The sequence below is a fragment of the Haliotis asinina genome, chromosome 2 (genome assembly GCF_037392515.1).
Source record: "Haliotis asinina isolate JCU_RB_2024 chromosome 2, JCU_Hal_asi_v2, whole genome shotgun sequence".
Classification (NCBI taxonomy): domain Eukaryota; kingdom Metazoa; phylum Mollusca; class Gastropoda; order Lepetellida; family Haliotidae; genus Haliotis; species Haliotis asinina.
Window position 1 is genome coordinate 62090753 of NC_090281.1, and position 26382 is coordinate 62117134.

General features: G+C 38.2%; 1 protein-coding gene across 2 annotated transcripts in view; it reads right to left on the reverse strand.

Annotated features, from left to right (window-relative positions):
* The window catches only part of LOC137274076 (neurobeachin-like), a 222663-nt gene that overhangs the window by 161996 nt on the left and 34285 nt on the right, over positions 1–26382 (reverse strand). For both annotated transcript variants that reach the window (XM_067807066.1, XM_067807065.1), the window contains exons 2-3: positions 25194–25298; positions 3804–3930 (exon numbers count right to left, since the gene is read on the reverse strand). In XM_067807066.1, the coding sequence (XP_067663167.1) occupies positions 3804–3930; positions 25194–25298 (232 nt within the window). The remainder of the gene's footprint in view (positions 1–3803; positions 3931–25193; positions 25299–26382) is intronic.

Below are 26382 nucleotides of genomic sequence, written 5' to 3' on the forward strand. Positions count from 1 at the left end.
TCTGCCTAATTGTTACAAATAATTTTGATTACAATAGACTGACTTGTCACTGACTTGAAAGTGTTTTAACACAGAGGAGATCGATACAACCAGAGACAAGTGACAAAATAGAAGCTGTTACATAATGAAAGTTACTGTTTAGCATTGAGTAAAACGTATGTGATCCTTTTATGAATCTTTTTAAAAATGTGATTAAAACTTTACCAAATTTTAACAGATCAGAGTATATTTTTTCCTATGTAATAGGCTGCATGCTGATAATTAACTGATACAAAATATTGAATAGTAGAACATGTTATTATTATATACTGGTTCTTGAACATAGCTTGTTTGACTTACTGGTTGAAATTAGAACAAGGAAAGAGCATGCGGACCATATTCCAGCTAAACAACACTTCAGCACTTCTGCGATCTTACCATAGTGGTTCTCATTAATACCAGAGACCATAAAGTACATATCTCTGTATCCCTAGCTCTTAATGGCAACATCATGTCAGATTCAGGCTGGCCTGGCCAGTTCCATTTCACAAAGTGATGCAAACTGCAACTATTGTAACTCCTATACTTCTACACAGACTTACGACAGTGGTAGAGCCATGATCATCGTAACTCCTGTACTTTAACACAGAATTGTGACTGCGTTAGAGCTATGATCATCATGATTCCTGTACTTTCATACAGACTTGCAACAGTGGTAGAACTATCACCATCGTAGCTTCTGTACTTTAACACAGAATTGTGACTGCGTTAGAGCTATGATCATCATGATTCCTGTACTTTCATACAGACTTGCAACAGTGGTAGAACTATCACCATCGTAGCTTCTGTACTTTAACACAGCCTTACAAAAGTGGTGGAGCTATCATCATTGTAGCTCCTGTACTTTAATACATGCCGGCAACAACTGTAGAGCTATGACCATCGTAGCTCTTATGCTTTAATACAGCCTAACGACACTGATACATCTATGAGCATTGTAACGCCTACTTACTTACGTACTTACTTACGACAATCTTACCACTGCGACCATCATATTACAAGTCTTAATCCAATGTAACTTCTACACTTCAACGCAGACTCAAGACAGTTTTACAACTATGATCACTTTGTGAAATGGATTCCATAATTGTGATTTCTAATGTCCAGTGCACTTTGAGAGACTGTGGTATTGGATATGTGGGACACACTTGAGACGAGGTGTGGTGATAATAGCATGGATAGAGTGAGTCAGGTTTCTCACAATATTTCACTTATATGACAACAGGTATAAGTAATGTGGGAGGGAAGCCTGAAGTGATGCAGATCGTAGACATTTTCAGTTTGAAACCCATCAGCATGGGACTGGTCTTGACAGACGAAGCATGGCGACCTAAATTTACAGTAATCTAAGAGACTTAACTACACTCCCTTTTTTTATTCTACGGTCATCAATGAAAAAAGTTAAATTGTTAAATGTCACATTTCGAAGTAACTGATGGGAAGGCAAAATGGTGCCATGAAAAGGAGATGTGAGTTATCTCCCCTTGTCAAGCATTCAATCCCTTGACCTAGTACAGGCTGTCTTCACCTGACCTCTTAACTTGATGGGTATCTGTTCGACCTCTATTGCTGTGATAGACATGGAATAGTATCAACAATTTACTTTGTTCTGGAGTGTTACACTCATGATCCAATACTATTTGTGTTACTGCACCTTAACTAACAACAGTCTCTATGAAGCAAAAGCAGAGGACCACAGCGTGGCCATGTATGGGTCACAACTAATAAATCTATCTAGCTATGAAGCAATGATGCAATCAAGTGCAAGAAATGCACGGGCCAACCTAATTTTCAGAAAATGGCCCAGGGCAGTCTCCATTATGTTGTCAGGGCCCACTTGCATAAATCAATTCTAGCATTAAGGTTGTCATTAGGAGTTCTTATTTGATAACATGGATTAATGTGAATAGTATGCAGCTTAATCCCTTCCACGCCATGGGAATAGTCAGCACTGTTTGTGACACTCTGTCTGTACGGCTGAGCACCAAACACGGCTGGAGATGCACTGTCTGATGATGTGCACTGTCAATGTGTCCAGGATGGCACCTGGCTTGACACACCTCAACCGTCAACAGGAGGAGACTGTACAAACATTGTCAATGTGTCCAGGATGACACCTGGCTTGACACACTTCGACTGTCAGGAGGAGACTGTACAGATATTGTCAATATATCCAGGATGGCACCTGAATTGAAACACTTTGACTGTCAGGAAGAGACTGTCCAAACATTGTCAATGTGTTCAGGATGACACCTGGCTTGAAACACATTGACTGTCATAAAAACACTGCACAAACACTGTCAATGACACCTGGTTAGATACACCTCGACTGTCAGCAGGAGACTGTACAAACATTGTCAATGTATTCAGGATGACACTTTGCATGACACACTTCGACTGTCAGCAGGAGACTGTACAAACACTGTCAATGTGTCCAAAGTGACACCTGACTAGACACACCTCAACTGTCATCAAGAGACTGTACAAGCACAGTCAATGTGTCCAAGGTGACACCTGGCTAGACACACCTCAACTGTCATCAAGAGACTGTCATCAAGAGACTGTACAAGCACAGTCAATGTGTCCAGGGTGAAACCTGGCTTGACACATTTGGTCTCTGTGAGCAGGAGACACACAAATAGAATATCAAGAATGACACATGGTTTGACACACCTGGTATGTCTACCTGAGATTTGATGTGTACATTATAAGACTTAACTTGACACACCATGGCCATGTACATGAAGGTACATATACATAACCTACACTACATTCTTAACATCCAAACAATCACATCAGTAGGCTATCTACAAAACAGTCTTCAGCATGATAGTTCTGACTATGTCAAGTCATGATGCTAATGCTAAGATTGTTTTGTGCACGTGGGCCTAGACTTAAGCAACTGAGCAGAGAAGTGCTGAAGAGATGTCATGAAGCAGAATGTGGTATATTAGGTTATAGGGAGAAATGGAAGAATGGTCCTAGAACTGTCGGCATACACTTACCACTGATGCCTGGGGAACGCATAGAGAGATGAAAATAGAAACATCAAAATGAAGATGGTTGAGATCCGGGTCAGCTCATCACATTGGAAGGACATTAAAGTGGTTACACAAAAGCACCCAGCTTAAATCAAATCAACGTGTAACCAATACTACTAGAAAATACTTGCAAAAATAAACAATATAATTTTAAGGTATTAAAAATAAAGTTCTGTTAGAGGATTGAAAGAAATCAATATGAATGTCGGTAAACATTCATACTGGTCATGAAACTTCTAGGAAGCTTATTATGAATACGATATCTATTACGCATTAGTTTCAATTCTGTTTTCAAACACTGATATGTATTAAGTATAAAAGCAAAATAAAAAGAGGAGATGGAATAAGAGTTTCTAGGGAGCATCAAGGATCCAGACTTCCATTGCCAAAAGCAAAAATAAATGAAAAAGTCCATCTAATTTCAGAATGTCTCAAAATAACTCCAGCTGGGGAGAAAAAAAAAATCCCTCAGCAAAAGGAAAAGGTTCATTAGAAAGAGGTTCTGTGGTAATGATCTTCAGTCATGCTTTCTGTTTTCTTTATATGTGGATGTGCAACATTTCAGAAGGTCATATAGATCAGTTACATGATTCTATGCATGCTCTTCAATTCCCAAATGCGGATACAACAAGACATGGACTCATCAGACAATCGGCTACTCATTATGGTATCGTCCTTCCTGCCCGTCTGAAGGGCCAATGTAAAGAGTTGTTGGACACCCACCTGCTACCATGTCATCTGAACTCTCCAGCAGCTCTAGCACCTTGCCAATCAGGCCCACCTCTGTACATGCGTGCAGGTTCCGACGACTCTTCTTCAGAGTGGCTGTGAACACACTCCATATTTCTGCCTGTGAACACAAATGAGTACTGTGAAGTCTCCAATCAACTGAGTGAGAGAGTGAGTGAGTGAGTGAGTGTAATAGGCCAGATACTGGCCAGTGAACAGATTGTAACAATACATGGAATCAAATACAAGTCTTCCAGCATGTCAAGCACATACTCTACTCACAGGTTCTACCAAACAACCCTCTAACATTATGCAGCTATATTCCTCCTTTCTAAAACATAAATTATGTTACATGGGTGACAACTGTCAGTGATTGATACTGACACTCTGCGAGACAAAAACACCATGACTTCCCATGGCTATGATGCAGCTGGGGTAAGGGGAGTTACCTAAGTGTAGCTTGGATTTTTCTTCCTAACAAGCAAGTTGAACACAAAATATTCAGCTCCCACTTTGAGAGTGTTGTAAAGGGATGAGCCCTGTCAGCAGTGAATGAGGCTAAAATTGAATATGCCATTGAGCATCATGTGAATGAAGTATGTTGTGTTTCACATTTCGTATGATGGATTTATGTGGTAATGTTCAGTGAATCTTATTTGAAAATGGAAGAAGACTTCATCAAGAAGAGTTATTACGAATACTTGCTTTTGCAAGTACACCATGTAAAATAGGTAAGGCAAAGTCTGTTTATTTAGGTAATGTGGTTAAAAAGTAAGGGTGATATGAGTCTTGCTGTAAAATATATGTCTGCCAGAAGTAACCTGTTCTAAAATTGTGTGATCACTCTGTTATGTATGGAGACTGTCTAGTGGATCAAACCGTAACACACAGAATAACAATCTGGGAATATTTGGGAAGATATCAGAAACAACAGGTAGAGTTTCCTGTAATGCCAAGGCCCATAACTCACAGCCAAATGATTCACTTCAGACAATATAATGAGTGAGTTAGGCTTAACACCTCATTAAGCAATATTCCATTAATATCACAACAGGGAACAAGAGAAATGGACCTCATATACTGTACCACATACAGAATCAAACCAGGGTCTTTGGTGAATGGTTTAACCACTAGGCTATTCCACTGCCCCTCGGATCAAAATATCACCATAGACCAAATTATGCATCGATTTTCATGCTGGATCAAAACTGCCTCTGAAAATTGCAATTTTGTTCTTCCAGTTCTGATCATTGGCCCGCAAAAGATTTTGACATATTCATAAGCACAACATGCAAACATGTATATATTTGACAAGTACAACAGTCTGTATGTTCACCCTGCCTGGAATACAACCACCACTTCTGATACATAGTGGAACTACCACGATAAACCACCATCCTCTACCTATCACAATTCCCAAGAGACAAAGTTCCATATTTTCCAATCTCTCTTGATAAAGTTAAATCACGCACATGTTATTTCATCGTAAACTAGGCTCAGACATCTCCCATTGGAGGCTCTCAGACATAATCTATGGAACAGCCATCCAAGTTATGCAAAGACCAAGGATAAACACAGACAGACCAGTGCCTTCCTCTTGATTTACCGAGAACAGCAGCTCCCAACCTGGTCTTCAAGCTGAATTATCTCCATGGAAGGCGCCGAAAAGCGACCATGTCTCAAGTGGAAACTAAGTCTGTTTAAGCCAGAAAAAGCCAATCTTGAACTAACGATTATTTTGTGGGTACCTTCATTAAGGACAGCTGTGTTTGATAGTTGGTTATTGGGCTGCTCAATCACAATATTAATCATTATCCTTGAGGTGTGGAATCTTTTTGGTAAATATATAGATTACAGTCAAGTGCAGGACTGATGAGTAACCTTGTTCATTAAGTCCCTGTGAAGTGCTTAAAGATGGTACTGCAACATGACCTAAAGGAGAGTATCCATGATGACCTTGTCAGTCAGAAAGACTCCTTACACTTACTTCAGATAGTGGTCTGTAACTTGAGTTTTCTCAGACTTCCCTTAATCTCATCTAATAATCAAGTCTATACATTTACAGAATCTAATCCATTGTAGTCAAGTGGCACAGGTTCAGTTAGGGACAATGATGATGATGATGATCAAATATCTTAACCACTGTGCTAAACCAGAACCCCCCAGGTCATCAGTACATTTTGTAAAACTGTGCCAGTTAAAACTGAAACATTCTTCATTCAGAAACGATGAATCAATCTCATTCATGAACTGACTTCAGACAGCATCATACCGAGGTTGGTCATCTATTTCTAATAAGTTGCAAGATAAATATCATATAAAAGACAAAAGAAAGTAATTTTTATGACACACCTGAAAATTACAGTGTTTTGGCAAGAAATCAATGCATATTGTCTTTTCTCATTGTTGGAGTATCATCAAGATTCTAGAATGATTTGATACTATCAGCGACTGGAAGTATTATGAATGATTATCAGTATGAAAATTGTGTCATTATTACACGCACTGTAATCAAAAAAGTTTTACTTTATAGATAAGTGACATGAAATATATTGATTTCTATTGGACCTTTTTTGTGTATTCTTGCTCAAAGACACCTCTTAAGATAATTATCAAAAACTGATTAATACTAATTAGGAGATAAACCAACTGTGTTTGAAACTCAGAGACATGCTGTACTGAATTGATGGCGACTAAATTTCAATTAGAACCGAACGTACAGTCCTGGAGACTTTGTTGTCCTCATTTGGGGATGGATTGAGGCCAAGCTTTTCTCAAAGTGTACCAACACAACAGTGACTGCCTTGCAGGGAGGATGGCAGAGCAGAACTGGTGGTTCCCTTTTTCACATACAGATACATGTATTAATGTGACATGATGGAGTTTGAGTAGCTGTTTCGCCAGAACCGTTATCTTGAGAATTTCCCATTCTAAATGGAAACAAATATACCATTTTCCAAGTAGGTAAATGTTTACTAACGTTTTGCTGCACAATTTTGATTGGGGTGTATTTTGGCAAGGCATTCTGATTTATGTGTTAGATATTGTTTATGTCAGGGATTGTGTATTCTAATTGAATTTTTTATAATAGAGGGTAATAGATGTAATATCATAGTGAAATTCCCAAGAAATATCATATATGGAGGAAATATCATATAATTGTATTTTTTGAGTTAGAATAAATGTTTATAAGCATTTCCATCACGTCTGTTGTGTTGATATAAGTCATGTTGGTGGTCAAGCTGAAGTTGTGCGGCAATCTTGTATATACATGCGTAGTGAAACGCCCTGAAATCAGACGCATTTTCAATCAAAAAATTTCAAACTGCAGATGTGCAAATTCCCGAGTCAGCGTCATGGAGTTGTTGTTGTTATGACCCGCCATCATTGTGGTCAAATGGAAGTAGTTCTCACTATAAGACTATAATGTGCGGTGAAATGGGCAAAAATCAGATAGCATCAATCCAGAATTGATGCCGTCTGATTTTTCTGAACAACCAATCAGAATCCAGTATTTTCTTGAGTCATGGTAGAATGATCATTAATCTCTATGTCAATAGCTACCCTAACTGAGACCTCCATAAAAATTCAAACACATATCTTTAGACAATCAAGTGACAGTTATACTGTGTTCGTTCTGTTTCATGCCACTTTCAGCAATATCCAGCAATATCACGGTGGAGGGACACCAGACATCATCTGGTACCAATGTGGAAAATCGAACCCGTGTTCTCGCATGACAGGTGAACATTTTAACCATTTGGCTTAGGACCCTGCTTGTGATAATGCAAGCGAGACAACTTAATGTGGAATATCAGTTAACTGCTGACATTCTAAAATCATCCCTTGATTCTCCCCGAGTCTTAGAGAACCATTTTCTAAGTCTACACCAACCAGCAGTATGTGTTGATGACGAGATAGCATGACAGCATTCAGTCTCTGGACTACCAACAGTAACAACGTCAGTCTAGCATCCTTATTTATCACAATGGTCGAGCAATTGTTTCTTTCCTCCTTTAGTAAATTCCCTTTCCAACAGTTACCAGTTTTCTTCCCTTTACAAAAACAAATTGCCTTCCAAACATTGCCAGGCATTCACCGGTTTTTCTAATCACTGCCATGGAAGCATTAAGGGCATGGAGAAAACTCTGCACCTTAGTATGAATAATATATTCATTAGACAAACCAAGTTTTAAGTGGATGAGTCAGAAATTGGAAGAAATTGTAATTCAGAAAATGCCTACAGTCACTGTGCAGTTTGTTATCTTGCAAAAATGATACAACCAAAATAAAACAGGAATATTTGTCTTTAGAATAATTCATTCAAGTACATGACACAATACTTGTTTCATTGAAACATTGGAAAATATTATCCAGGGCTATTTAAACATCCCACACACTGCACTCAGTGTTAGCTATTGAGAGGTCTGTGAAGGAAGGCTATTACTGGTTTCAATAATGAGAGACAATCCACCAAGCACTCTCCACTTGCTGTATCATGCTTGTGGAGGCTTTCACTTCATCAAAACACACAGAAAACATATAAATGTGAAAAAGACCCAGCAACAATCATGTTGTTTGCTTGTGGCTAACTGAAACCATTGGTTTAATACAGCAATACATTTATACCACTTTATAGTCTTACGAGTCCTTTACAGCAAGCCAATGAATGTCAACCTACGGGATTTGTACCAGACACATGCCCATTTAGAAGTTAGGGTAGAGACTCAGAAATGTTTAGACAGACAGTGTTAGTCGTCACAATCCTAACAAATACTTGTGTCATAAGTGACCTTCCCATCACTTATAGGTTAGTAGGTGGTACAAACAGTTAATTTTGCATTTTAACATTTTTGGGATGAAATTCACAACAAAACGTTCCATGTGTGATAACTAATGTATAATTCCTGTTGGTGAAGGTTAATGGTCCCCTGATCCTTTACAGGGCCCTGTTTCTCAAAAAGATTGTAGCCCTAAGATGATTGTAACTTTCACACCTAACGCTGACTGATGACTTTCGGACCATTTTGAGGAACAGGGCCCTAATCTCCACAGGCATTACAAACTCATTATGCTATCTTTTTTGGTTTTTCAATGTAATGAAAAGTATGGTGAATCTATAGACTCAAACAGTGACCTACAAATTCTGGCATGATCAAGGTAGATAACTCTGCCTAATGAGATACATGTGATTCTTCAGTCATTTGAACCTTGACATTTGTGTACTCATGACTTTTTCACTATCATTCCAAATGAACATGGATCTCTCCAACTAAGCTTGTAAGCTTTATGATTTGAGCAGAGTAACATTTGGAAATCTTGCGACATATTTCAGATGTCCTTGACATGCAATATCCTGCTCTTGAGACAGAGCAGAAGTTAAGTGAATGACACTTGCATGGCAATATCGGCTGGATGTTGGAAGACATCCGATCATCCACTCTGGGTTGTCAGGACAGCTGTGGGTCAAATCTCGAGATGTCTGACTGTAACAATGGCAACCTCCTTGAGGCAGGGGCTGTATCAAAAGGAACAGGTAAAATACAAATAAAACACTTTCTGAGTTTGTACATCAGATCAAATAAATATCAAACCGTAAACTGAACAAGGACTGCAAAAGTCTGCTCAGTGGTAAAATCACTGATGCCACTTTGAATTCGGAGTGTGACTCACTTCCCTTGACAATTTTTTTATTTGGTTCCATGCTGATGATAAGAGATGTCACAGCAGCCCTGACAGTCATCAAACTCACATTTAGTGTCAACATCGACTACCTTTTCATGGTCAGGCCTTCACATGCTTAACCAAGAAAATATTGCAAAACAATCCCCCACACATATTTCAAAGCAATAACATGTTTTCTTTCAAACAGAATTCTGTGACCCAAAGCCATGACATGTTCTCTTGGCAGGAAACAAGGAAAGCCACTTATCACAGAGAACTAAGTGTTTTCTCCTCATTGAAAGCACTAACAGAAGCCTTTGTCAGTGGTCAAATCTCTATCACTTCTCTCTGTGTGTTGACATAAAGCATTATGAATTTCAACATCAGTGTTGTTTTTCTTCACAACATGATGGGGCTGTTGCACAATAATGACATCATCTGCACATCATCTTCGGCCAGCTATAGTTTTCAATGATGGGAGATGGATGGTAATCTTAATTTGATCAAGTTGAGACAAAAACAGAAAAATATCATTCATAATGTTATGGCGGTTCTCACACTGAAAGTGACCATGTTGGCAACAAAAGTATTTCTAATATTGAGGACCTTATGAATATTTTTTTATAATTACAGGATATTTATATAACACACATATCCATGCAACTAGTGCTAGGGTATATGGTTCCCTCAATCACTGGATGTACACTAGGGGTTGTGACAACACTGAAAGAGTCTGCACACAATGTTGACTCCAAGGTCTTGACACCCGGTCACAGGTGGGCTCGATCCCGTCACCTCAATCTCGCTGGATCACTAGCCTGGCGCTTGAACCAGCTCGCCCACCGCGCCCCATATTTTGGATCAGGACTGTCAACACAACAGTCAGTGAGTCACATCTAAGTTTAAGGCCGTGTGTTATTCTAAACCATTAGCACAGGTGGGAACTATGACCATATAGAACGTTTTGTGAACAGAATAAATATTCAGCTATATTGTGGAATCTTTGCTGCAAAAATCATTATAGGATTACAATTATAAACAGTTAACTGAGGTACCCTTGCACGTCAAGATATAGGAAGCTAAGGTATTCAATTCTGCACTACTCATTGTTGAATTCTTGAACCACTAAATAACTGCAGAATTTTGCTCAAGACTGAGCACCTAAGGGACATAACTCTGCAGTCAAGAATGGGTATCTAGGGGGACATAACTCTGCAAGTCTAGACTAATCATGTAGTGGACACAACTCTGCAGACAGCTAATGTGGCATCTCGGACCAGTCAGCAGCCTCTGAACAGGAAACAACTGAGTGCTTCGCAAATGACAGACTTCTGCAATATTAGAGAAACAGGTACCCAGTGCTTTTCAATATTGGATTAATCATACTCTACAGATCACTGTGAGATATCTAATATCTTGAATCTTTCTATCATTACGTATAACACCATGTTTTGCTTCGTCAACATGACTGTGATGGATATGGCAGTGGAACAATGTGTCTCTGAAACAATCAATTGTGACGCCATAGTTGAAACATAACACCATAAGAACATCATGACAGTTCACTCCAGTAGGTTGGCTCAGGCACAGCCTTTAGCTGGTCTAGATGATAATGACTATTGTAGTTACATGACTTTCTAGATATTGTAAACAACCTGGTGAATCAAAGACATTGATACCAAGTGCTTACCAGAAGCATAATCAAATAAATTAGGTTTATTGAACTACAGTCCTTTGCATTTGAGGCATATTATGCTGATATTATTTATGATCAATCAAGTCTGTGACATGCATGCTCTGGGGTGGTGGAGTGGATAAGGCATTGGCTCATCAGGTCAAAGGTGTGGGTTCAATTCCCCATATGGACAAAATGTGTGAAGCCTATTTCTGGAGTCCCCCACATCGATATTGCTCAAAGTGGCATTACACACATCTCCCTCACTGTGACATGTTCCCACCAGCCAATCTCTTGACTTTCATAGATTCAGATCAAATCAGTGGAATAAAACACTGAACCTCAGACATACCAATAACCACAATGAAAGGAGCACTGATTATTTGGTGTGTGTTCATCATTTTTATACTGGACAGGAAAAAAATGCTCATCCTGTATCTGAACAATTGTATTTAAACCTTCATTCAATATCGTTATTATTAATTTCTTTGAAACTACTAGTGATGGACCAAATCACATCTTAAAACCTACGTGTTAGTGAGTGAGTCAGTGAGTGAGCAAAGGACACCAGATACCTGCCATTGTAAACATTGTTACAAAACAGGGCATCAAATACAACCCTTTCAGATTGATGAACACATGCTTCGGTTTATTTTTTTTGCTACTCTCCGCAACATTCAAGCCATATGGTGGCAGTCTGTAAATATTCGGATCTGGACCAGACAATCCAGGGATCAACAGAATGAACATCAATCGATGCAATTCTGATAAGATGACATATTGCAACAAAGTCAGTGAGCCTGACCACCCGATCCTGTTACGACAAGCATGAGTAAGTGAAGATCAATTCTAGCCTGGATCTTCACGGATCCTACAAGTAAATTATCTCTATTTACAACCTGAATTGAAAGTTGATTGATAATGAAAACATATATCCCATATATCATCCTTTGACTCAATTAACGCCATAGCTCATGTTCCATGTCAGCTATGCTACATGTTACATATATTTGGGTACATGCATTTGTGCACATGAACACAGTAGTACTTTGATATACAGAACTTCACAAAATTATGAAACAACTTGAACTTCCTTCCTATTTCCTCCTTGATCACTAACAGGAGGACAATTCGTGCTGTGCATTATTTTGTGGATTTCCACTGTAGATACAATCTATGCCAGCCATTGTGTCCAACTTCCTTGTTTTATTCCACAGAATTGCCATTTCTGGCTCAATTTGGTGTCAGCAAGTACATGCTGTAGTTTCTGACCAGTCATGTGACATGAAGAAAGCTTACAGGCACAATGTCACAAATTTTCGATGGTACTTTGGCCTACTTTAAAAGACCTCCATCCCCTCACTGAGATTTTGGGTACATCCTTGTCTCTCAAGGTATTTTATATCCACTATTTTTTTACTGCAAGCATGTTTGTTCTCTTAAATTACAGTCAAATTTGAATACAATCACCAGCAGCTGAAAATACCCTGCAAGTCCAGCACTGGACTATACAGGTAGCAGGAGTTAAGTCCCCTTGGTCCCATGATGCCAATCTCTACCCTGTGTTTTATGTTGTATTGTTTAAAATAGTGTCCTATGTTTAAAGATGGATGCTTTCTAGTACTAAACCTCTAAGCATACTGTTTTTACTCTCCTTTTATGACAGATTTTTTTACTAAACTTATTTTTATCAATGTATCAATAATTTTTGGTCACGACATGGCTGAAATACTGCCAATGTGATTAACAGTTTTCACTCACTCACTCCTGACGCCAATATTTAGGCCCAGTCACATACACTGGCAAGTTCCAAGCACTAAGTGACACTAAATACAAGCATCTGTGTCACAACAAACTAACACAGGCTGAATAGCTTCTCAAAATGTGCTAAGGTGTCAAATCAATACCAATAGATGTCACTCTCAGCGTACACTCGTTCACCTAACCTAGGTGGACCCATCAACAATGCTACCATATCCAGGCATATTGGAATACAACCTAATGAAATGGCATCTCATTCATCAAGTATCATAGCTAAATAATGATGCACTATGTCTCTTCCTGTATGTCCTTTGGTACACGTCAAACATTCAAATTAGTCCATAGTTTATTCCTACCAATGGTCTCATATGTTATATAGTGACTGCTGAACTAGTGGTTGTGTCCAATCATATTAAAAATAACTGTTGTACCTTTCTCCTCATATTATCATTATAACCAAATCATTTATCATTGATTCATTTTGAGTATTTAGCTATGTTTCTTAGATTATTAACTGGCAAAACACACATTCAAAGATACAGATATTTGTGCACAGATTAAGATCACAGTCAGTGGGATCTGACTGGGGTGAGTGAATGAGTTTACTTTTATGCCGCTTTTAGCAATATTCTAGCAATATCATGTAGGGGCATATCAGAAAGTTGCTTCACACATTGTATCCATGTGGGGAATTAAACCCCCATCTTCAGCGTGATGAGCAAAAACTTCAACCAGTCGGTTACTGCCCTCAACCAGACTGATACCTGGTGTCCCCACCATGATATTGCTGGTATATTGCTAAAAGAGGTGTAAAAACAAACTCACTCACTCAACCAGACTGTGAGGTGACAGAAGGTAAACTTTGAAATTGCCATGACAGTGATCCATGGCATAGGGATATGATGTTACGCATCAAAGCTATTCAGCCCGTCTGACCACAGATCCCCTTGGTTGTCTGATAACAAGCAGAGGTTGCTGAAGATCGATTCTGACCTGGATCTTCACAATGTTCCATTCAAGTATGTGCGCAAAAGAAATTGGTGCAGATCAAGGCTGTTTCCTTTCATCCTCCACAGGATACATAACTCTGGCTCCGTATGATACTTTTATCAATAAACAAACTGTATGACACAGATTCCCCATGCAATCTCATGGCTCTTTTCTCAATAACTGTCAGTGCAATCTTTTCCATTCATATAGAACAAGAGAATCTTACTTCATCAGCATACCATGGCAACTTTCTACAAAATATAGTCCATCCCCAAAATCAATATGATTACCCCATATTCATTATCTTGAGATATATTTGATAGTCAGCAAGTTAATGAGGGTTTACAATATCATCAAACTGTATTCAGTTTCCTAAACATGGCTTTCTTGTCATCAGTGTCAAATTCATGAATTACTGCATGCTTCGACTGAAGACGTTTTCTTCTTCCAAATTGTCCAAAGACATAAAATACAAGAATTAAACTGTCTTGCCAGCAGTAATTACTCATTACTTTTGCATGCTTACGTGGTCGAATTACTTCATCAAACGCAACACTGAAAATTGACTGATACAGGCTCACTAAGTAGCGTTATATATTCCAACCCTGACTTGTTGTGGCAAGTGCAGAATCTCAAAGAAGCTCCTCACTGAAACTATCCCAGAGTCTACATGATCAATACCACTGATCATAACCAGCTTAGCCTGAAGACAGACTGGAGAACGTTCATGTGATCAAGTGTTTATGTATGCTTATATCAATCACATGTTAACGGGATGATGGTTGGATATGTCTGAAGACATAATCCTGTTCCACCCTGCTTCTGATGTTTAGTCGACTGGTTCTAACGCACTGCTGAGAGGTCATTCTGGTTGGGCAGAGGTTGAGCAACTCTTGACCCTGTAGTGAACATAAAGTTGAATGGAAAAGTCTGCGCTCAGTAAGATATTCCTCCATGAAGGACATGTGATGCACCAGTGGCAATAAACAATGTCTGATGTGGTTTTCTATTTTGGTATGTACAATATGTGCCATGGGGTTTTTTTTAGGTGTGTTTTGGGCAGTCTCAAACAGTCATGTAAGACCTGCTAACCTGTAACTGAACCTGCAGAAGAGGGGTTAATTTGTTCTTTTTTTTCTAAAGCCACTTGCCACAAGGCAAGTGACTTTGAGAAAGTAACTTGTCCAGACTAATTGTCAACTTGCCCTGATTTGACATAATCATGATGATGCAATTATGAAAGAATAAATCAACATGGTGTTTATGTTAATGTTTAGAGGACTATTTACTGAAAAGTGATAAATAGCAAAGAAAGATATCTATACTTAATGGTCATTTTAAAATTTCACAGCTACATTTTGAACAGATATGAAATGAAATCCGGGTTTAGTGCAGTATGACACCATCAGTAGAAATGATCTAGTAGCCCGTGGAAAGGTAAGATAACATTATTTGATTGCCCAAAATGAAAATTCACTTGTCCCAGGCATCGGGCAATTGGATTTTTGAACCCCTGCAGAATCATAAAATGGACTTCACCTTTAGTAGAAACATATTAAGATTTGTCCAAAATTACATTACATTTCTTCCAAATTGTAATCGGGGTGGTGGTGTTCAATCGTCACACCGAAGCCCCGAGTTCGATTCCCCACATGCATACAATATGTGAAGCCCATTTCTCGTGTCCCCTGCCATGATATTGCTGGAATATTGCTAAAAGCAGAGAAAAACTATACTCACCCACTAACTCACTGTAAATTGTTTTCAGAATCATACAATGAACGTAGCTGTTAGTTGAAATATTTTATGATTACCTTTTGTCTTTTTATCAAAAAGTATCGACAACTGAAGTCATTAAGAGAGTTTAATGATTTAGATGGTTTTTTAATATTATAGGGTCCCTGTGTCTTCTGAGACAAATACAAGTAGAAAGGTGAAACAGGTTTAACATCACGTTCATGATTATTGTAATTATATAATAGTATGTGCATGTGTGCTTGAGTGTGTGAGTTTATTTTTAGATTACAGCAATATTCCACCAATATCAGGGTGGACACCAGAAAAGGGCATCACAAATAGTACCCATAAGAGGAATTGAACCCTGGTCTTCAGATTGATGAACGTACACACTAACCACAGTGCCGCTACCTCACCACATAGCCAGTGTGTGTGACTGTGTGTTCTAATCCCCACTCATACCAGAATTCAAGCGCTAGTCCAGTGATACACCAAGACCCTGCTTAATATGGATACCCCACTAATACACAGTTTACTGACTTCAAACTGACTAGTCCTTGTCTAACATGTAAAACAGCAAGCGCCAGACAGGGTAACATCTAGTACCACGCTTTTAATACCTTCTGGATCAATCCACTGACCATCAGCGCCAGACAGGGTAACATCTAGTACCACGCTTTTAATACCTTCTGGATCAATCCACTGACCATCAGCGCCAGACAGGGTAACATCTAGTACCACGCTTTTAATACCTTCTGGATCAATCCACTGACCATCAGTGCCAGACAGGGTAACATCTAGTACCACGCTTTTAATACCTTCTGGATCAATCCACTGACCATCAGCGCCAGACAGGGTAACATCTAGTACCACGCTTTTAATACCTTCTGGATCAATCCATTGACCATCAGCGCCAGACAGGGTAACATCTAGTACCACGCTTTTAATACCTTCTGGATCAATCCACTGACCATCAGCGCCAGACAGGGTAACATCTAGTACCACGCTTTTAATACCTTCTGGATCAATCCATTGACCATCAGCGCCAGACCAAAACTCAGTCATAAACATGGATCTGAAGTCCCAGTGTATGACCTATTTCTGTCAATAAACCCTTACAGTTTAAAAAATGCTCATGAAGTCAACACAGTGTGTAATTTTGTTTAAAACCCTTTTTAATGCGGTTATGGTAGAAAAATTTCAAATGAAAATGGTTTTAATTGAAACAGTTGGAAGTATTATAATTTCGTTATATCCCTCTGATTTTCCAACATAGTATATTTATCTCTAAAGTATACCCTGCCTTGATTAGATACATTGAAAGTCACTATAATGAACCTTGCATTGGCTAGAATATTGGGCAAAAGGGAATGTCTAGCTAAATTACCAGTCTGCAAGTGTCAAACATTACCATCATTGATTCCAGATGATAAAGAGTCTTACAAGGTTGGAACGATTGTGTAATGAACTGTGCCCTACATATTCTCCTTGTTGTGCAATCTTCATGTATAGATCCACCCATAATATGACTTACTAAATACAGAACTATCGACCATGTGTGCTTCTTAATGTATATTCTGTCTATGTGCAAGAGTGAATGAGTGTGTGCATGTTTTGGAACATATCACATACGCAAAGTGAAGTTACCTTGGATTTTTCTGCTGTCCTTAGTTCTTGAAGGCAGCATGCAATAAGAACCTGCACAACTAAAAAATTACAGTCTGACAGCTTGACACAGGAATCAATGAAGTTCTCTTTATGATTTTGTTAAAATAGCCAAGATGTGTATTATATTTGCAGCAACTGTCAGCTTACAGGATCAAATCAAATACAAGCTCAGACATCATGTGATCTTTCACTTCCTGAAATATGGCATCTTGAGTGAATACATTCGACTACCAGTGATGTGGAAACATGACGCAATGAGATGCTGTCACCAAGGGATGTCTGTGAACTGTTGCACATAGAGTGACCTTGACCTCAAAGATGAAGCCATGAGACATGCAACTCATCAGTAGAGATGGACAAAACAGCTGGACGTTTGTTGTTTCTAAATAATGAAATGTGGATGAAATAATCAGGTGATCATGACAGAATCAAACATGTCATCAAGTGTGAGTAACTGATGTCGCCTTGACCTGGGTCATGTTTGTGCAAACTGCTTTCAAAACAACAATGTGTTTAAACAACAGCATCAGTATTTACAAAACACAACATCCAGAAGTGTCATCATGCATCTGTAAAACTGCACTGGTCTGTATTTCAAACATTTATTTTCTCAGACATTTTAAAAACTTGCTGATTGAATCAAACATTTCAACTTACATAAAAGAAAACTGGCCAATATTCCATTCTTAGGACATTCATTAATAATAGGACCAATTTCACAAAACAGAAATTGATGGGGAAATTACATCATTAGTTTCGTATAAAAGTATGATTATTACTTTTAACCTTTTAAATATTTTAAGAAACTGAATATAAAATATCAAATTATACACATAATAATTTTTCTTAATAATTTCCTTTGGTTAGCTGATAATTGCTGAGAAAATAGGAAAAATGCTTTTAATGACTTCATAAAATTTTAATGTGCATCGCATGCAATTGTTGACGTCCCACAGCGCAATGAGGTTCTCCAAGTTTATCATGCAGTGACACCAAGTTTAGTTAGCTACACTTGTCCTACTTCAGTATGCCTTCCAATTCCAAAGCAGACGGCCATTGTCACTTCTCACTTGGTCTGCAGCTGGTTTCAAGATTCTAGCACCTTCTTATAAGATCTGCCCTAATTGCTGCTTCTTTATTAAATGCCATATTATGATAGACAGGTCTATATTTTCAGTTAAATGATGAGAGTTTCTTTTCCTGTTTTCATCAATCTTCCTTCTCATATTAACCTGCAATGGCTGACTACAGGTTTAAGTAGTCAAGTCAGCTGTTGAATATGGACTCACCAATCATTGTTTACTTTAGGTATCAATCGCTCTTTTGGGCAATGCAAAATGTTTTCATACCTTTGGTTTTTTTAAATCACTTAGTAGACATAAATAAATAATGAAATATTTAAAATAATTAAATGAGTAGCATATAACAAATACTCCCACCAGAGAAAACACGTAACATGAAACAGCAAGTAAGATAATCGATGTAGGGTCTTTTGAATGCATAATTCATGAACATGTGACATGTAGTACAGGTGATTCAGTAAAGTGAGTGAGTGAGTTTAGTTTTAAGCTGCTTTTAGCAATATTCCAGCAATATCACGGCGGAGAACACCAGAAAATGGGCTTCACACATTGTGCCCATATGGGGAATCGAACTCGAGTCTTCGGCGTGACGAGCGGACGCTTTAACCACTAGGCTACCCCACCACCCCGATTCAGTAAAGAATTTTGAAAACAATAAACTTGTAATGTCAGTAAAACTATAAAGAAATTTGAAAACAATCAATTTGTTTTCATGGAAAGATTTTTAAATACATTTCTATTCATTTGCAAGCAACTAACAATTGATTACTTAATGGAGGCTTAACTTACGTACTATGGACATTACTAGCCTTCATTTTGACATAAATTACTGCAATTACATGCTATCTTTCATTACAATAAGAAAGATCAGACTCTGGCAAACAGATTTCACAACTGCAATATTGCATGTCAGTATTGATTGGCCTCGTGACTGATTTGCACTGACTGACATTCAGAACGTATCAGGTTCTACAATAATCATTATATCCACAAGAAGTGACCTTTGAAACTGATTTCTTCTTGCTTTATATCTGATTACACTTAAATATTCATTAATATTCACCCAGCTATTAAGACCTTTACCTTCACTGTGATTTCCAGTTGTAATTTTTATAGAATTATAATTATATATTGCAATATATATCTGCAACATTTTTTTAGGATTTAAAACATCTTTTAACACGCAGAAAAAAACTTGTCTTCAATGCCTGGAATGAGTTAGTGAATAGATTTAGTTTTACACTGAGTATAGGAATATTCCAACAATATTACTGCAGAGGACACCAGAAATGGACTTAACACACTGCACCTAGCACACTAACCACTGGGCTACCCTATTGCCCCTTGAACACCTGGAGCAAGGATATGGTGAACCAAAGCATCCAGGTATGACTGTTGACATATAAAAGATCACCGGTGAAGTAAACTCCAACACAAAGGATTTGAAAGCCATTCTGGAGACATCTGGATACACAATCTAGCAGACATTGTGGCCATACTATCCCCAATGTCTCAAATTCCTACAATAAGCACATATTACTTGCCTCCAACAATCCCGTCTCTTGAACTCATACAATAAGCGCACATTACTTCAAGTAATGTGTAATACTTGCCTCCACAACCTGGCAGACATTGTGACCATACAATCATCAGTGTCTCAAACTCCTACACAAGGCACATACTACATGCCTCCATAATCTGGCAGATATTGCAGCCATACAAAAACCCTATTGTCTTTAAACTCCTGCACCAAACCTTCATGTTCAATCAGTGTTATGAAGCCTGAATAACTCCAAGCAAATCAATCCATTCAGTGACCTATGCTTGTTATCAATGACAAATCGATACACACATTCAGACATGGGATCAAAGACATCAATCGAGCCATATGATCATTCTGTGTTCACTGAGGCATGTTTCATGATTCATGGACAAGATGACACTCAGGCATGAGATTTACAAACAAGAATGATAAAAGAGTGTCACAGAAACTGACAGAGTTCATTTCACAATATTTTCCATACACGATAACACCTGATGACAAGGCAAGAGATTATTATAGACCAGACCCAAATAGAAAATGCTGCTATTACATTTTGGGATGAATGGGTGAAAGTAGCTTATTGACATCCATCAATATTCAGCCTAGTTGGTCTATTGATCGTTTTGAGACTGGTCAGTGAGAAAAAATAACAAAATCAAATAAATGTGAGCGGGTGAGTCTAGTTTGATGCCACTTGTAGCAACACTCCAGCAATATCATGGTGAGAGACACCACACATTGTACCCATGTAGGGAATCGAACCTAAGTGTTCAGCGTGACGAGTGAACATTTTTACACTATATTTCACATTGCCCCAGAAAGGTGAGTGACTCACAGGTCAAAACACACTCCCCCTGTATCAGCCTCTTTGAAATTTTTCAAAACAGAATCTCCAAAATTTTCTTATTTTTTTAAATCTTCACAAACTGCAAACTTTTGAGGCAGAATCTGTGCAACGTGTAAATAAAAAATAAATAGCATCTTGGGATGGAATCTGGACAAAGAGAGGCAAAAAATGCACGTTTGAATTTTTAGCAAGCAGGAAGATGCACCATTTAATACAGTGATTTTGAATTTCAGTACATTAAAAGAAACAGTTACTGCTGAGATCCAATTCTTATCTTGAATCTCCTGCTGTTCTTTTCAAAGGAACTTGACATTCATACCAAAATTTTTGTTCAAACTGACATCACTGCTTGCCAGATATCCCATCTTGCCCCTGGCATCTATACATCATTTAACATTGATGGATTCTATTGATCTCCTCACCTGTAACCAAACCAGTGCCTTTTGCAACAATGGCAGCTATCTGTGGGGCACTGCTTGGTATAACCCATTATAACCCATTATCATTACTCAAAGACCAGTTGTTCTACATGAAGGTGTTTCATGTGTGGGAAAAGAAGCAGAAACATACACCACTCTGGTGTCATAAGCAACCGACTGTTCTGACAAACCACGACAAGTGAAGTCCTGGTAGGTGATCCTTGCTCCACTAAGGGACGCAACTCATCACAGCAAGAGGCATCCTATCTGCATACTAAGCATGCGAGTGAGAGCATATATAAGATGAACTCAAACCAAGGTCGTCAGTGTGAACCAAAACTTTAACCTCCAGGACACTCCAGATCAGTGGTGAAAAAGGATGACAAGATTAAAAGTAATGATCGTACAAGCAGTATAGTGAATAAACCAACACAAAATTCTTGCTGAAATGTTCTCAAAAGAGTCCTACCAACACATACATTATGTAATTTGCTCATGTGTTACTTCCTTATGAAGATGCTTTAATGCAGTCTTTATCTTTTTAAGATGGTCCAAAACACTGATAAAAGAAAAAAGGTTCCTTTAATGGATTCTTGAAGCAACATAATTGCTTATCTTCAGACATACACAGATTTTCAAAGAAACTGACAATTTGTTAAAATCAGCACAGCTGAATCCTCACCTACCATTCCTTTATTTTTCATGTAAACAAACACTGAGGAGGGTACAATCACAACAACACATGAAATGAAGCACATAATACATCATCCAACCAGTTTTCCACGTTGAATGTTGTAATAATCCTCAAAGGACAAAGCTGGTCTCTTACCAACATCAAAGGACAGCACAGACATAAACATGCGCTTTCAATCACAGCCTCAATTGCAATCACGGAAAAAACGGAAAGGATTTAACCACATTTTCACCATAAATTCAAAATGGATTGTCCAGTGGGTATTTGTGTACCCAAGCATCTGCACAAATTCAGAAGGCAGCCATGACAGTGGTGAAGGACTCAAGCTCTGCCTGCATAGATGAATTTGTCTAAAATGCCCATACAATTGGAGATAGCTCTCCGTATGCCGATCTAGTTATTGGTTATCAATCCTATCATTCTCCTTCATCTTTATTTCCTTCACTTTATTTAATTAGCTCCAGGGCACAACTTGCACATAAAAAGCCATGTTCCCAGTAATATGCCACAGAAGGTCTGCCTGGCTTATACCACGTCTGGTTACAAGATGAATGGCAACAGTGTGACCTGCTAAGGTGCACAAACCCTAATACAGAATACCTCAAAGTGGAAATAATTTTCTAACAGACAAATTGCTCCCAAAGTAATTTTCCAAGGAGCCTAATAGCTCCCTAAGTAACTTCTAAAGGAGCTGGGTGATGATGTAGTGATTGGATCCAAATGGAAATCCATAGAGGAGGATGAGATCTCAAAATTATGAGTTGAGTCAATGTTAAGCCTATACGAGGTGAACCTTTCCTTTACAACTTAGTAATGCATATAAATACAAGGAACCTAAAAGAAAAAATGGACTCAAATACAGAAAGAACAAGACAAAATTGTGTCCAGAGACACAGATGCTTCTGCTGATGTAGGAAGCGTTCTCTACACTGAGTGCATTCTGATGATTAATTTCTACAAAACAAGTTCAATAAACATTACACAACTGTGAGATGAGCCCCTTTCGAACCCTAATGAAACACACGTATAGGCATAATCAATTCTGTTTAACAGATTTTGTGGAGAAGTGGACAGACTTTAAATCCTCTATTTCACCTCTATTTCATCAGTGAGAAATTCCACAAAATTTATCGAAGTTCACATGTCTCTAAACATACAAAAAACTATAATACACAAATCAAAATATCAGATGCACACCTTTAGCATCTCTATAAAAGACATGAGTTTTTTTCAGTGGTTTTTGAAAAGTGGATAAAGCACATTCCCTGTTCTATGGGATGAACAGGATGAACAGAACCAAACTCAGCTAAGTTCAAACATCTGTAGAAGTGACAAAATTAAGCAATTGGAGATGTCCAAATGAAACACACATAGAAACTCAATTCTGTTGAGCAGCTTTTGTGGAGAAGTTGATAAACTTCATCCCCTATAACACTATATTCAGAGAAAAATTCAAAAACATTAATGTAAGTTCAAACGGCATTAAAATTGGAAATATGAATAAAATACAAAATCAAAATAAGCGTTGCATGCCTTTACAGTCCCTACAAAGCACATCTAAATGAATTTCATAAAGTAGTTTTTGAATGTAAGTGGATCATGTACATCCCAGTGTTGGATGGAACGAACAGGCTGAATAGAGCAAAATTCAACTAAGTTCAAATATCTGTTAAAGTGACAAAATTAAGAAATTGCATGAACAATTGCATAATGCACACCTTTAGAGTCCTTAGCAAAGACACGTGGAAGTTCAATCAATTCTGTTTTGTGCAGTTTTTGTGGAAAAGTGAATAGACTTCATCCCTTACTACACTATCATCATACAGAAATTCACCTAAATGAACCTTAGTTCAAATGTCTCTAGATTTACTGAAACAAAAACAGTGTAATAAAAAAAAATATGAAATGCACACCAGCCTATGTATAAGTTCACTGAATTCGGCACAGCATTTTTTTGTGGAAAACTGGATAGAGTACAATCTCTGTTTCGTACGGACAGACAGACACAGAGGGTAACCCAATATGTCCCCTGCCATATATGGCTGGAGCATAAAAAGTTCCATTCACACTGAACTAAGAAATTCAGGATCAGGTGCATTTGATTTAAGATCTCAATGATCATTCATCTCACAGAAGCAATCAAATGAAATCATTTTAGTGATGTCTCACTAGCGTGTTGCAGCTGATCCTGAGCTATGACACTGACAGAAGTGAATATGACAATATACAAAACAAGGTGGGAATGGAAAAATCACTTAAATGCGCTGATTCTGATTGGAAGCTCACTGATTCTTGCAGAAATAACAGGTTAACATTTTCATCTTAGATGTTGGTATGATGAAGAGGAACAAGATATATGGACTGTCAACTCCCTTATTATACTGTTGTATGAGTTACATGATGTTTTGAAAGGGAGTACGGGACTGTGAGAATTTACAAGGGTCTTACAGTCCTGTACACTCTTTCAAAATACTGTGTGTGAAAAATTTATCATCTGTATGATCTCTTTATTTAGCTTATTTTGAAACAACAGCATTCAACCTTTGGCAGAATGAGACACACCACGTTTCCTGAATGGTCATGAAGGGAGATAACTTGGAATGATTTAGTTTATGATAAAAATGATGGAATTTGAGGTTTCGTTAAACGAGAGGAGAAACATTATATTTTTTTGATACATTTATTGACACAGACAAGTAAGAAATTATAGTAACAATTTTATTACTCCGCCTATGGTAAAACAGAGGATACTATGTGAGTGCCCATGTCATACTACGTCTACGACATGAGTGCCGAAATGTTGGTACCTGCCCAGCGAAAGCAATGTAAACACAGTATGATATGGGCACAACTATAATATTCTGTTTATTACCGAAGTCAAATTGAGGAAAATGACCCCAAGTCTACTTTCAAAGACAGGCTGGCTACTCACCATTGCTGCAAGTAAAACATGTCACAGAAGAAATGTGACGTCATAGCATTGTTCATGATGTCATGTCACCAGGACAAAGTGATATTTTGCCCTTGGGCATCACATGACAAATATAAACCCCAATATGTTCGCCCTCGTAGGTAAAAAAATTGTACATGCTAACTCTTAAATTAGGGTCACATTCCATCTGAATTCAAGGTCATTTGCACAACCTGTGTAGTGTGTCATGCAACAGATTTGACGTGGTGTACAGTTCATACGCTCTAGCAAATCTGCTGATATGGTCTCATATGCTTTGGCTATTAACCAATCAGAATTTGACAAATTTATCCTAATGGCACTAAATTTGAGTGTACCCTGTCCACAACTTACCTGCAGTGTGACTGGGCATTGCTTCAGCAGCTGCAGCATGTGCAGGATGTTCTGTGCCTCCTGAATCACAAAGTTCACCTCAATGTCAAACTCTCCTCCCACCAACTGAAACAAGGCAATACAAGAATATTGCATTATGCCGCTTTTAGCAATATTCCAGTAACATTATAATATATAGTAATGCATGGGTTACTGAAGATCACTTCTAACCTGGACCTTTACTGGTATCACCATGTGATAGTAATGCATAGGTTGTTGAAGATCACTTCTAACCTGGACCTTTACTGGTATCACCATGTGATAGTAATGCATAGGTTGTTGAAGATCACTTCTAACCTGGACCTTTACTGGTATCACCATGTGATAGTAATGCATAGGTTGTTGAAGATCACTTCTAACCTGGACCTTTACTGGTATCACCATGTGATAGTAATGCATAGGTTGTTGAAGATCACTTCTAACCTGGACGTTTACTGGTATCACCATGTGATAGTAATGCATGGGTTGCTGAAGATCACTTCTAATCTGGAACCTTACTGGTATCAACATAGTAATATCAGCTTCAGTCTTTTCTTTACAGGATGGTGTTACCAGTGAAGATAGTTGAGCAACCCATGCTTGTTGTAAGAGGTGACCAATGGGATCAAGTGGTCAAGCTTGTTGACTTGGTGGATGCATGTCATCCCTTATTGATCCTCACGTTGACCACAGGATTGTCTGGTCCAAAGTTTATTTTAGGAGTGACATCATATAGCTGGAATATTGTTGAGTGCATCATTACAACAAACAAAACAAGATGTTGACTCAAATCCATCTAGACATTATCAACATTCTGACCTTTATCAGTCAAACATGACTGTACAAGAACCCCCTCATAAAAACATCATCAAAACTATCACTAAGATTTAAACAGGAATAAACACTGAAATTGTTCCTGAGAACAGAATTGTGTGTTAGTGAGTTTGGTTTTATGCTGCTTAGCATTATTCCAGCAATATCACATCAGGGTCACCAGAAATAAGCTTCAGACATTGTTACTTAATTTGTACTCATGTGGGGGTATAGATCCCACTTCTTCAGTGTGACAAGCTAATGATTTAATCACTAGGGTACCCCAACGTCCCTCTTGTTTGTTAAAGATACAGGCAGAAGAGTTCCTACAAAAAGTCGTGGCGGAAGGTACCGGATC